At 43.3% G+C, this 14324-nt stretch overlaps 2 protein-coding genes across 12 annotated transcripts in view; one reads left to right on the forward strand and one right to left on the reverse strand.

Annotated features, from left to right (window-relative positions):
- Positions 1 to 14324, forward strand: part of ZNF518A (zinc finger protein 518A) — a 142796-nt gene that overhangs the window by 60969 nt on the left and 67503 nt on the right. The gene's annotated exons all lie outside the window — the stretch shown is intronic.
- The window catches only part of BLNK (B cell linker), a 307813-nt gene continuing 295964 nt past the window's right edge, over positions 2476 to 14324 (reverse strand). For all 6 annotated transcript variants that reach the window (XM_029609959.1, XM_029609960.1, XM_029609964.1 and 3 more), the window contains 3 exons: positions 10071 to 10154; positions 9131 to 9286; positions 2476 to 2958 (listed from right to left, as the gene is read on the reverse strand). In XM_029609959.1, the coding sequence (XP_029465819.1) occupies positions 2839 to 2958; positions 9131 to 9286; positions 10071 to 10154 (360 nt within the window). In that variant the 3' untranslated portion in view covers positions 2476 to 2838. The remainder of the gene's footprint in view (positions 2959 to 9130; positions 9287 to 10070; positions 10155 to 14324) is intronic.

Here is a 14324-nt window from a genome sequence, read left to right on the forward strand (position 1 = left end):
TCCGCAGACAAGGCCTTGCTAGGTGCTTAGGGTGAGGTTGCTATGACCTACGCCGGGGCCTCTGTACTGGACCTGGCTAGGATCCAATGCTTGGGCCTCACCCCAGGGTCAGGCCCCGGCCTGGGAGATTGTCTTTCTTTTTTGACAAAATGATGCTGTCTGCTTGAGAGGTGCCAGAGTTAACGCTGCATCCTCCCCAGTGCAGGGTGCCAGTTTGACATATGGCAGTACAATTAGGGGTGGATTTTAAAAGGCCTGCGAGCGTAAATCCTGGGGTTTACGTGCACTGCGGGAATTTTCAGAGGGGCATGGCCACGCGTGTAAACTCTGGAATGCGTACAACTGCTGGACCTCCTTAAAGGGGCGGGCCAGGACGGAGGCTGGCCGGGACAGTGGCCATTAGCCACTGTCCTGGGGAAGCGTGTGCCAGCAGCCAGCTGGTGAGCATAAATTACTTCTGCTCCCAAGGAGCAGCAAATAATAAAAAAAAAATAAAAAGAATCTGGCAAGGTAGGTTAGCTTTAGGGGGTGGGGAGGATAGGGGAAGGGTAAAGAAGGTTAGGCGGGGGAGGGGGGCTAGGGAAGTTCCTCCCAGTCCACTCCTTAATTGGAGTGGACTGGGAGGGAACAGGGGAAAGTCGGATTGCTTCGCTGCACAGAAATTGCAAAAGTTCACACCCCCCCTTTCGTGTGCGGATTATAAAATCTGGCGCACATGTGCATGCAGACACCTAATTTTATAACGTGCTCGCTGGTGCGTGCATGTTATAAAATCTTCCCCTTAGCTGCCATACATCAAATTGGCGCCCTCAGTGGGGAGGATGTGCCGGTGCTTCCCAAACGGAAGGTGTCATTTTATTGAAAAAGAAAGATGAAAGAGATCCCCAAGGTCTGGGCATTGGGCCTGACCCTGGGTCGATGCCCTGCTGTTGGGCCTGGTTTAGGACACAATGTTCATTTGGTAAATAGGTGGGGGGGGGGGGCATCTTTTGTGTACCTCATGGCTTTGATAGATCAACTTCCTTTTTAGGTCCATCAGGAAATTTCCCAGGCCTGGGCCTTTGGTCAGGTCTCTACTTGGGCTCCTTCATCGGGCCAGGGCCTAGGCCAAGCCCCTGGCATCTCGTATGAGCATAGGCCATGGCACATTTCTTCTGCTCCCAAGGAGCAGCAAATAATTAAAAAAAAAAAAAAAGAAGAATCTGGCAAGGTAGGTTAGCTTTAGGGGGTGGGGAGGATAGGGGAAGGGTATCCTATCATGAATGCCGGTATAAAAAAGCTCTAAATAAATAAATAAAAATAAAGAAAGAAAGAAGGTTAGGCAGGGGAGGGGGGCTAGGGAAGCTCCCTCCCAGTCCACTCCTTAATTGGAGTGGACTGGGAGGGAACAGGGGAAAGTCGGATTGCTTCGCTGCACCGAAATTGCAAGAGTTCACACCCCCCCCCCCCCCCCCTTGGGCCATGGCTAAGGCCCAGGCTTCAGGCCTAGGCTGAGGCGCTGAAGTCATACTTGAGTGTTGAGAAGGGCCCCTCCTTTGGGCCTACTTCGGACCTTGGCCTAGGCATGATTGCTGACTTTTTTTTTTTAATCTGTTTTCAAAACAAAATAAGATTCTGATGATGTCCTGTTGTGAAAATTATCCAAAATGAAATAGGAAATTGTCTCATTTTCTATTTAGTTTCTCCTGAAAGCCCATCCGTACTACTTGGCTTATATTACAGATAATATAGCAGCAATGCCTCTTGCGTATTGTAAAATAAAAATCTGTCACAGCTCTTATTTCAGGGAAGCAGAACAAACAGGCATTTCAAGAAAGGACAGTACTTTTTTTTTTTTTTTTTTTTTTTAAAGCAGTCTCAAAATCCAGGAAATTTTGTCTTTGCATCTCCAAAGCCCATTATGGTACCATATTCATCTCATTAAAAGTCTGCCCAGAATAACACTTGTGCAGACAGTATTTAAATAGTCATCTCAAATTTTGTGTAACAGAAGGGTTTTTTGGATGAATGGTTAAAAGTAATATACACTTTTTGGTTTGTTCTTTTTAATATTTTTATTTTCTTTTATTTGAATTTAATTAATCTCCCTTTTTAATTTTAAATACACTGTAAACCGCTTTGGTCAGCATTCAATATAAAAACGCTAAATAAATACATAAATAAAATAATAGTCCTGCTGGACACATGCAGTGCTACACGTGGCAATAAGTATTCCAGTATGATTAGGGCAGGGACTTGAGAGCTTATAATTTTTGTTCCAGTGATCGCTTGCATTATTTTGATATAGCACATGTGAAATCCTTTTTATGATTTTTTTGCATGAATGAAACGCTGCTTCAGGTGCCCGTCTCTGTGATAAAAGATGGCCTTTATGTACAGTGCCAGATGCTCCTTATGAAGAAGTATGTGTTTCAGGCATGAATGCTCCTTATCTGTTAAATATTGAAAGCTCTGGTGCCAATGAATACTGAGTAAACCATTTGTTGAAATCTTTATTCATAATGAATACATGCAGTTATTTAATTTTACTGTTTTAGTACAAAAGAAATCTATACAAAGAGCAATATACAAAACACATGCAAGTGTTTTATGTGAGGTATCAACTGCTGCCGTTATTGACTGGTGAACAGAACCTCCTTCCCCATCCCCCAACCACAAATTTTCTTTGTAAGTCTTGGGAACTGAGCTTTAGTCCAGCCTCACCCTAATAAGAGTTTTTGAAAAGTTTTCAAATCATTTCTGGTGGGGGCTGTTTTGGCCCCTGTTCTTCACATAACATTAAGACAAATGTAAAAATCCTTGCGAGTTGGGTAGTGGGACACTGCATTTTCAGTTCTATTAAGAGACTCTGACAGGATACTTCAGTTTAGTGGAATCTTTTGTGTTGTTTTGATTGTCAATTAAGACGAGGGGATTGCGCTGATGGTTCTGTATCATATCGGCAACACTGTCAAAACGCTGTAGTGAGGAAAAATAAAGAAATAATGTTAAAACCTCAATTTCTATAAATAATATTAAGCAATTCATTTGTAAGCTTAATCTGTTTAAAAAAAAACTAAATGTATGCATTTTATTTACATGCAAAATTTTAAGTTTTATCTCCATACACTTTAACATAACATGGTTCCACTTGAAATTAGAATAAAATAACTAATAATAACCTTTGAGCATTAGCTCATAAAGGTGGTGATCTTGCACTTATTAGACCGAAATATGGACTACCTGATCCTGGTGATGCTAGAACTTGTTTAGATATCCTGCTAAATGGGGGCATGCCATTAGTTATAACAATAGTTCATTAAACTGCCAACAATAATGCAGTAAAAAACCACCCAAACACACAGATTCGATCTTATGGGAGGGATCCACAGTGTAAATTAACCAATAAACTCAATTATAATCACCTTTTATGTTATTACTCATCAATTTTTCCAATTAAATTCAATGCAACTCCATACCATGTGATTTTGCTGTGTATATTGAAAAGGTTCTGTCTGCATAAATTGAAAAAGATTTTTTAAGGAAGAAGTGGAAAGTTTCATATACTACTCCATAGCCATTACCAATTGGTAACGTGCTTAGATTTTATAATCATGAACTATCCACCACCGACTTTATTTTTTATCAATTAGAAACATAGAAACATAGAAACATAGAAATGACGGCAGAAGGAGACCAAATGGCCCATCTAGTCTGCCCCGCAAATTTTCTCTCTCATACTTATCTGTTTCTCTTAGCTCTTGGTTCTATTTCCCTTCCACCCCCACCTTTAATGTAGAGAGCAGTGATGGAGCTGCATCCAAGTGAAATATCTAGCTTGATTAGTTAGGGGTAGAAGCCGCCGCACTAAGCAATCTGCACCCATGTTTATTTGTTTTACCCAGACTGTTATACAGCCCTTATTGGTTGATTTTCTTCTCCCATGCCGTTGAAGCAGAGAGCTATGCTGGATATGCATCGAAAGTGAAGTATCAGGCACATTTGGTTTGGGGTAGTAACCGCCGTAACAAGCCAGCTACTCCCTGCTTTGCGAGTGCGAACCCTCTTTTCTGGATGTGTGAAGTATCAGTTTTTCTTCTCCCCTGCCGTTGAATCAGAGAACTATGCTGTATATGCATTGAAAGTGAAGTATCAGGCTTATTTGATTTGGGGTAGTAACCGCCGTAACAAGCCAGCTACTCCCCTCTTTGTGAGTGTGAATCCTTTTTTCCACATTTCCTCTTGCTGTTGAAGCTTAGAGCGATTTTGGAGTCACAGTAAGCCTGTGTATGTTTATTTAATAAGGGTATTGACTCCAGGCAGTAGCCGTCATTCTGGCGAGTCACCCACTCTTCATTGGCAGCCTCTTGACTTTATGGATCCACAGTGTTTATCCCATGCCCCTTTGAAGTCCTTCACAGTTCTGGTCTTCACCACATCCTCCGGAAGGGCATTCCAGGCATCCACCACCCTCTCCGTGAAGAAATACTTCCTGACATTGGTTCTGAATCTTCCTCCCTGGAGCTTCAAATCGTGACCCCTGGTTCTGCTGATTTTTTTCCTTCGGAAAAGGTTTGTCGTTGTCTTTTGATCATTAACACCTTTCAAGTATCTGAAAGTCTGTATCATATCACCTCTGCTCCTCCTTTCCTCCAGGGTGTACATATTTAGATTCTTCAATCTCTCCTCATACGTCATCCGATGAAGATCCTCCACCTTCCTGGTCGCCCTTCTCTGTACCGCCTCCATCTTGTCTTTGTCTTTTTGAAGGTACGGTCTCCAGAACTGAACACAGTACTCCAGGTGAGGCCTCACCAAGGACCTGTACAAGGGAATAATCACTTCCCTTTTCTTACTCGATATTCCTCTCTCTATGCAGCCCAGCATTCTTCTGGCTTTAGCTATCGCCTTGTCGCATTGTTTCGCCGACTTCAGATCATTAGACACCATCACCCCAAGGTCCCTCTCCTGCTCCGTGCACATCAGCCTTTCCCCCCCCATCGAATACAGTTCATTCGGATTTCCACTCCCCATATGCATGACTTTGCACTTCTTGGCATTGAATCTCAGCTGCCATATCTTTGACCACTCTTCCAGTTTCCTTAGATCCCGTCTCATTCTCTCCACTCCTTCCGGCGTGTCCACTCTGTTGCAGATCTTAGTGTCATCCGCAAAAAGACAAACCTTACCTTCTATCCCGTCCGCAATGTCGCTCACAAAGATATTGAACAGGACCGGTCCCAAAACCGATCCTTGTGGTACACCGCTTAAAACCGCTCTCTCTTCAGAGAGAGTTCCATTTACCATCACACATTGTCTTCTGTCCGTCAACCAATTTGCAATCCAGGTCACCACCTCGGCACTCACTCCCAAGCTTCTCGTTTTATTCACCAGTCTCCTGTGCGGAACCGTATCAAAAGCTTTGCTGAAATCCAAGTAGATGACATCGAGCGCTCTTCCTTGATCCAATTCCTTGGTTACCCAGTCAAAAAAGTCAATCAGATTTGTCTGACAGGATCTTCCCCTGGTGAATCCATGTTGCCTCTGGTCCATTAATTCTCCTGACTGTAGATAGTTCACTATTCTCTCTTTCAACAGTGACTCCATTACTTTTCCCACCACCGAAGTGAGGCTGACCGGTCTGTAGTTGCCAGCCTCCTCCCTGTTCCCACTCTTGTGAAGCGGGACCACCACCGCTCTTCTCCAATCTCTTGGTACCACTCCTGTTTCTAGGGATCTATTGAACAGGTCACACAGCGGACCCGCCAGAACATCTCTGAGCTCCCTCAGTATCCTTGGATGAATCCCATCAGGCCCCATGGCTTTGTCCACTTTCAGGTTCTTTAGCTGTTCCCATACATTCTCTTCTGTAAAAGGATTTTCATCTATTCCTCTTCCCTCCAGTTTCTTGTTGTGTAAAGATGGTCCTTCTCCAGGGTCTTCTTTAGTGAACACAGAGCTGAAGTATTCGTTTAATATTTCTGCCATTTCTTCATCTCTCTCCATACATTGATCATTACCACCTTTCAATTTCACTATACCACTTTGGACCTTTCTCTTTTCGCTGATGTATCTGAAAAATGTTTTGTCACCATTTTTTATCTCCTTGGCAATCCTCTCTTCCGCTTGACTTTTTGCCAACTTGATTAATTTCTTTGTCTCCCTCAGTTGATACAAATATTCTTCTTTGTGTTCCTCCCTTTGGGAACTTTTATATTTCTTGTATGCTGTTCTTTTAGCTTTAATTTTGTCAGCCACCTCCTTTGAGAACCAGATAGGTTTCAATTTTCTTTTGCTTTTCTTTACATTTCTAACATATAGAGCAGTTGCCTTGGTGATTGCTCCTTTTAGATTGGTCCACTGCTGATCCACATCTCTTTCATTCTCCCATCCTTTTAGTTCTTCCTCCAGGTACTTCCCCATTTCCTCAAAGTCTGTGTTTTTGAACTGTAAAACTCGGGTCTTTGTGGTTCTTTTCCCTATTCTTTTAGTGATATTAAACCATATCGTTTGATGATCACTGGTGCTGAGGTGGGTGCCCACCTGGACATCGGAGACATTATCTCCATTAGTGAGCACTAAGTCTAGAATAGCTCCTTCTCTCGTGGGTTCCAACACCATTTGTTTGAACAAAGATACTTGCATGGCATCCACTATCGCTCTGCTATTTTTAGATTCTGCAGATGGGATTTTCCAGTCTACATCTGGCATATTAAAGTCACCCACGATCACCACTTCTCCCTTCTTACCTATCTTATGGATGTCTTCAACCAGATCTCTGTCCAGCTCTTCCTTTTGGTTTGGAGGCCTGTAAACCACTCCAATATAAATGGATGGTCCGTCATCTTTTTTTAGGTCAACCCATAGTGCTTCTTCCTTGCCCCAACTTCCTTGCAGCTCAGATGCTTGGATGTTGTTTCTGACATAAAGAGCCACACCTCCCCCTTTTCTATCCACTCTGTCCTTCCTTAACAAGTTATAGCCTGGTATTGTTGTATCCCATTCATGAGATTCTGTGAACCATGTCTCTGTGATAGCAACAATGTCCAATTCTGCCTCTGTCATTAGGGCCTGTAGATCTGGGATTTTATTTCCCAAACTATGAGCATTTGTGGTCATAGCCTTCCAGGTACTCTCTTTAAGGTTATTGCTTTTCCTGGACTCCTTATGAGACTTTGGTTGAGATTTGTTATTCACTTCACTCATTCCTTTTGCGGTTGTGCCACTGTTGACAGAGTTATCTATCTGAATTAGATTTTTCTTTTGGTTATGGAACTTGAAATTCTGCATGCATTGTGTTTTTTTTTCTCATTTCTGGTAACACGTCAATGTTTTTCTCAAGAACTTCATTAGTTTTTAATATAGAGAAGGCTTTTTGTTCTTTTTGCATCTGGTACATTGTGTGTCTCCTTATCACAGGTCTAATTCTACCAGAGCCCACTGTAATCCTGGATTTTAAAGAATTTCTTAATGACCTGTTTGAGTGGGGGGGTGTACCTGTTGGCTGCCCATCTGACAAGAATGGGTGACTGTGGGGCCTACCTGAGCCTAATGAATCTCCTTTTCTTGACTCTTGGTTTTTCTGTGATATTGGGGAATTAATTTCTGAGTAATGCAATGTGGGTGTAATACTTGTAATTGAAGCTAATTGAGCTTTAACCTCAGTCAGCTCTCAGTCAGCTCTCTCTAAAGTTTAATTAAGCGTGAATTAAGGCTTCCAACAATGTTTTGATTATTTTTGTTTTTTTGACTAATGGTTTTATAAACCTTTGAGAGAGTGTAGCTACAATAGAACTGCAGAATATTGATTTAACATATGCTCTCTCTGAAAACATTGAAAACAGACGTTCATTCGATGGTTTTACCGTCGGCCCAATGCGGCCACATTTCAGACCAGCGGTCTTTCCTCAGGGGGTGTCAACCTTATTTCTTCCGTCGGGAGCTTTACCGATTCCTTATAGCGCATTCTTTCTCCACCATCCCAAATGTTCCTCCGCGTAAAGTTTATAGCGATTTAACCGCATTAACATCACTGACATCCTTATACTCTATGATGTCCTTTAAACTGTCCAATCACGCGTCATCATCAGCTGTCACGACAGTACGTTGGTCTTCCCGTGACTACACGCTAGAACATGTCATCCCGTATATCTTACAAGGATGACATCCAATCCAGTTCTTCGTTGAGGCCCAAAGGTGTCTGGGTCTTTAAAGTAAAACTCCAAAACTCCTCATGATGATTCAATGTGTATATATATATATATATATATATATATATATGTGTGTGTGTGTGTATGTATGTATATATATATATAATCACACTGTGAATAGTATCATCATAGTTTTGACCACTTGAAATGGACTGTCTTGGATCATTTGAAGATAACACCCGGGGGGGGGGGGGGGGGTGATATATATATATATATATAACATCTGCTCTGGGGAGATGTTAATTTCTGAGCATAAAAATGTGCGGGTAGGGCGCACTTTTTTTTTGATCTGAGCAGAATAGGTAATAGCCTTATCAACATGCACATATATATATATATATATCCAATGCTGGATTCCATGTTAGCGATTTTCACTCTGAGAAAGAACCTGAGACTCATTGTGGACAATGCATTGAAATCCTTAGGTCAATATGCAGCAGTGGTTAAAAAAATTCTAATCTATTTGTAAAAGAATAGAAAATAACTTTTAATGAATAATACATCTTTGGTGCACCCACACTGTCAGTATTGTATAAAGTGCTGGTTGCCACATTTCAAAATACAGCAGCACTAGAAAATGTAAAGAGAAGGGTAACAACAGCGAGGGTATGGGATAATTCCTGTATGAAGAAAGGCTGAATAGTTATGGTGGTTCAGTTTGGAAAAGAGAAACAGGGGTGGAAAAAAAACTGCCAGGTCTTTAAAATAAATAAATAAATAAATAAATAAATTGACAAGTTCCTGAAGGACAGGTCTATTAGCACCTCCTAGCTAGGTAAACATGGGGACTGTCACTTCTAGGAATAAGCAACAAGGAATGGATTACCCATTATCTGCTGGCTACTTCCAAATGACCTGGCTTGGTAACTATGGGGAAAAAGGATATTAGTTCTGATGGACACTTGGTCTGAGCCACTGTGACACTTCTTATGTACACTTACCTCCTCCCCACTTTTCTCTCTTCCCATTGCATATTGTCTAGTTGATTCAATGTACCGCACTGGGATGTTAAAAACTCTTCTGTTATAAAAGACCACTAATGTGTATGGTTGTTTCAAATCTTGCCCGGAACTTTTTCGTACAAGGAATGAACCATCCTAATTTTAATGTAAAAAAAAATAAAATTAAAATATTGCATAGTTTTGTAAACTTTACATACTGTTCTGAGTAGCTTGATATTACTCCATAAAATTCTTTATGATTTATACAAAGCAATTAAAATTAAAATACCTCACAGCATAGGCCTTTTAAGTTTAATGTGCAAGTTAAGATGTTCCTTGATATTGATGAGGTTGTCTAACCTCACATGTAAATGAGGGAGTGTAATGTATCAGGATTTACTGAGCCTAAGGCAAATAGCATGGTATGCTCTTTACACCTGCTATTTTTATATGTGCTTAGTAAAGGGTAAAAATCTAGCCCATACCTTGTATCAGATGCATGCATAGAAAGTCTTAAAATCCTACATGCTAACTGGCCCTTTCATTGCAGGTTGGCTAGCAAAGGGGATTTTACCCTCCCCCCCCCCCCCTTTTTGCATATTAAATAGAGGCTCTGGTGCCCCAAGATCAAGGATGTACCTACCTTGATTCCCCTCCCTCCCCCCATAAGATGAAGGGAATGTATGTCCCTATTTCCTTTAGCAGAAGACATCCTGTTGGGATAGGAGAGAGCCAACTTCCTCTTGCTCTACTGCGACTGAAGCTCAAAAAAGTGGGCTGGCTTGCCCTACAGTGCTTTTTTTGCCATGTTCATGTAGTAAAAATTTAACACGATAAAACTGCACAGCCCATTAAGGCAAAATGTACTCTCTATGCTTAATTTCATTGACTTGCATGAGTTTTAGGGCATAGGCCCCTTAATATCAAGACTCCTTTTCACCTTGTTTGATTTGTACAATGCTTCTTCTGCAGCTTTGCGATCACAGGAAGATGCATACCAAACTTTACTATAAACACCAGCTTCCTGCAGGAAAAATGAACACAGATATTGTACAGTAATTTAACCTTTCTGGAAAATATTCTTATGTTGCTATTTAAATTTATATCACAACACTATAGGCTCTGAAACTTTTTGTATTCCAAGTACCCCAGTTGTAAACAATACTACAAATAATTGGTACACTTGGTATTCTTTAAATCATTACAATATTTGCTACAATGTGTTTGTAGGACCTTTCCTCACAGAGTCAAGACATTTGCCAGGCTCCCTCTCATGGTAATTGGTCCGTTTTACTTTGTATTTTTTCCATTTTTTTAAACATTTTTAAAAACTCTTTTCTCATTTTTTCATTTTTTCACACCATTTTCCTACAAACTCAATCCCACGCTTGAAAGTCAGTCACTTTTCAAAAATTAATACGTTCATGAAAAGTACTTATCTGTACATCCCAACGCGATCGCGTTTCGGACCCGCCTTCTTCAGGTCCTGCTTCAGGGGAAAATTTTTTAGTATTATTCAGTGACACCACATAGTCCATAGGAGAAGTTAAGTAGCTATTCTTCAATCCTCTTAAATTTCATATCCGCGATCCCCAATAGAATCGCGGTCCCCGCGATTCTCCGATAGAATCGCGTATCGGGGATCGCGGATATGAAATTTAAGAGGATTGAAGAATAGCTACTTAACTTCTCCTATGGACTATGTGGTGTCACTGAATAATACTAAAAAATTTTCCCCTGAAGCAGGACCTGAAGAAGGCGGGTCCGAAACGCGATCGCGTTGGGATGTACAGATAAGTACTGTTCATGAACGTATTAATTTTTGAAAAGTGACTGACTTTCAAGCGTGGGATTGAGTTTGTAGGAAAATGGTGTGAAAAAATGAGAAAAGAGTTTTTAAAAATAATGTTTAAAAAAATGGAAAAAATACAAAGTAAAACGGACCAATTACCATGAGAGGGAGCCTGGCAAAGGTCTTGACTCTGTGAGGAAAGGTCCTACAAACACATTGTAGCAAATATTGTAATGATTTAAAGAATACCAAGTGTACCAATTATTTGTAGTGCTATTTAAATTTATGCAGCTCAATATCAGCGTGGTATTATTGAGGTTCTATATGCATCATGATAGTCTTGCCTATTTAGCCTCTGCCTACTTCAGCAACTATTATGTATGAAGTGTCCAGGCATTGAAATCAGTTGTGTTGCTAACTACATCAAAACTCAGATGTCTTTCTGAAGTGTTAAGCATCTCATGCATTTTATTATTGGCAGCAAAGCACTATTGAACATTCCTTATACATACCTGGATCAGTCCAGATGTCTGGGTTTATGCATCCCTGCCAGCAGATGGAGACAGAGAAAAGTTTTACTGACACTGCTTCATAAACCCCAGTTCCACCTGCAGTTCCTCAGTATTTTCTCTGTGTCCAGCAGATGGCATAGAGTGCTGAACCTGCAGTTCTGCAATTTTTCTTTCACAAATTTTCTTTTGAGCTTTCCTCCCAGGGGTTCTTTATTTTTTGTTAGGATTCCTTGTGGGTCCTACTCCATCCGGTAGAGGTGGACGGGCCAGGGGTTATTACCCTTTTGTGAGCCCGTCTGTGCACCCATGGGGTGTGCATCTGCTTGTATAGATCCCTCTCCTCACGAGGCCACCTAGTCTGCTGCAGGCCCCTTGGGGATTTTTTTGGTTCCCCTGTTTCTGAGACAACCTGTTCATTTTTTTTTTTCTTCTTCAGATTTTAAGTCTCAGTGCAAATTTCTTTTTTGACAAAGTTTACTAGGGGTGGGAAAAAAAAAAAGGGCTGTGTAAGGCAGATTGCAGCACAGCTCTGTGGGCAAGTTCCTCCTTGGTTCCTGGTAAGATCAGCTCTGTTGAGAGGGAGGCTGCTTTATTTTGGGTCTCTTTCTCAGTCTTTCTGCCTTCCCACGTGGGTGTGGGTCCCCCCCCCCCCCCCAAGCATGACCCGAGGTACCGCAGGCCGAGCCTGTGGCTTGGCGAACTCGCAACTCAGAGCTGGCCTCTGTGCCGCTTGCTCGAAGGACAGGGAGGGCTCCTCTGCCCGGAAAACTGCATTGCTGTTCTGGTGATTTGGCAGCTATTTTAGGCCGTGGCTCTGTCCAGGGTGCTGTTTCCTCTGGTGCGGGAATGGCGACCATTTTGGATTTTTCGGTGGCTGTTCCCGTGCCGTGGGGGAGGGTCCGCCACATTTGTCCCCAGCCCGTTCTGACTTCAGGGTCGGTTGGTTGGGGGAGGAAATCACAGGTCTGCCTGATGCTGCCTCTGGCCCTGAGGGGGCTGGGGCAGTGAGTGTTTTTCTCGGAGTTTGTCTTGTTGCTACATGAGGCCTTTTTGGCCAGTAAACAGCCCGACCGTGGAGTCACTAGGTCTGCTCAGGCACTGATCGGGGGGAAATCACAGTCTGGCTCCAGGCTGGCACTGGGTGTCAGGTCTCCGTTGCCCCCGGCTCAGAGGTTTCCTGATTCTCCTTCAGCAGACCATTCTGGCAGATATGGCCCTGATCACTCCAGCGATGCTCCCCGGGAATCTGGTGAGGAGCCTGAACCAGGGATACCGGCGGATCTGGATGATCCCACAACCAGTGATACTTTGCTGGGAGATGATCCAGTGGTCCCTAGTCTTGGGTCCAATGACACAAAGGAGGGGTCCGCTTGTTCCGAAGGGAGGAACTAGATGTATTGCTCCCTTTGGCCTTTCAGGTGCTGGGTGTTAAGATGCCCCAAAGTGACTCGGATTTAGAAGGGGCGAACCCTGGCCTTGATGGGTGAGAGGTCCCCGGGCTTCCTTCCCGTACCATAAGTTGGTTAGGAAGTTGGGAGAAGCAGAGTGGGGGACGCCTGATGTTACTCTAAAGGTTAGTAGGACCTTGGGGAAGCTTTATCCACTTCAAGAGGAGGACTTGGAATGTTTTATTCTCCCTAAGGTCGATGCGGCAGTGTCCGCGGTTACTAAAAGGACTACTATTCCCGTTTGTGGGTTCTGTAGCGTTGAAGGGTATGCAAGACCGCAAGTTGGAGGTGCACCTCAAGCGGATTTTTGAGGTCTCCACTTTGGGACTAGTGCGGTGATTTGTTCAAGCTTCATGCAGCGGGTGTGCCTCCTTGGGTGCAGCAGCTGCAGGACCTCCTGAAGTAGAGAGAACATGCGGACAGGGTCAAGCGAATAGAAGCAGCTGTTACGTTCTGGGCGGATGCTCTCTCTGTTTTGGTGTATACGTCCTCTAGGGTTATGGCTTCGGCGGTCGCAGTCAGAAGATTGCTCTGGTTGCATAACTGGCCAGCGGACCTCTCCTCCAAGATGCAGTTAGGATCTTTGCCTTTCAAAGGTGTAGTCTGTTGTGCAGGGATGACCTCGAGCAGCTGATTGTCTCTGGGGGAGAATAAGCCACTACATTTACTGGAAGATAAGCCTAAGACGAAAATATTTTTTTCAAGCCCGGTCTCTATTCCGTTCCGCTAGATCCAGGCTAGCGTGGGCCATCCCTGGCTCTGAGGTCATTCTCCTCAGGGTCCTTCTTGGGGGCAGTCCTTTTGGGTCCAAAAGCCGTTTCGGGGAGCTGCAGGGAGGATCTGCAGCCGGTGGCAAGTTTTCACAGTGAGGCGAGGCCAACGCCATTGTTCCTATTAAAGGAGGTCACTTGACTCAGTTTTACGACAAGTGGGCCAAGATCAGGAAGGACCAGTGGGTTCTCTGAATTTGCTTGGCCCATTTGCGATCTTTTTCTAATTTCCCGCTGTGGGCCAGTGAGCAAGCAGGTGGCGGTGCGGGAGACACTAGCATGTCTCCAGGTCTTGGGGTGGTCATTCCGGTTCCCTCGGAGCTTTGAATGGAACACTGTTCCATCTATTTTGTGGTCCCAAAGAAGGAGGGCACGTTTCAGCCCATTCTCGATTTGAAGACGGTGAATGCCGCCCTCAAAGTTCTCCGCTTCCAGATGAAGACTTTGCATTCTGTGATAGTGGTTCGCAAGAGGGAATTCTTGGCTTCCTGGATCTCACGGAGGCCTATCTACTCATTCCAGTCCACTTGTAGCGTTTTTCTTCAGATCATGGTCCTGGGCCAACATTTTCAATTCCTTTCAGTCTGGCCACAGCCCCATGCACCTTCACCAAGGTGATGGTGGTGGTAGCGGTGGCACTTTAGAAGGAAGATCTCCTAGTACATCCTTATC

Source organism: Rhinatrema bivittatum, chromosome 7 (assembly GCF_901001135.1).
Source record: "Rhinatrema bivittatum chromosome 7, aRhiBiv1.1, whole genome shotgun sequence".
Classification (NCBI taxonomy): domain Eukaryota; kingdom Metazoa; phylum Chordata; class Amphibia; order Gymnophiona; family Rhinatrematidae; genus Rhinatrema; species Rhinatrema bivittatum.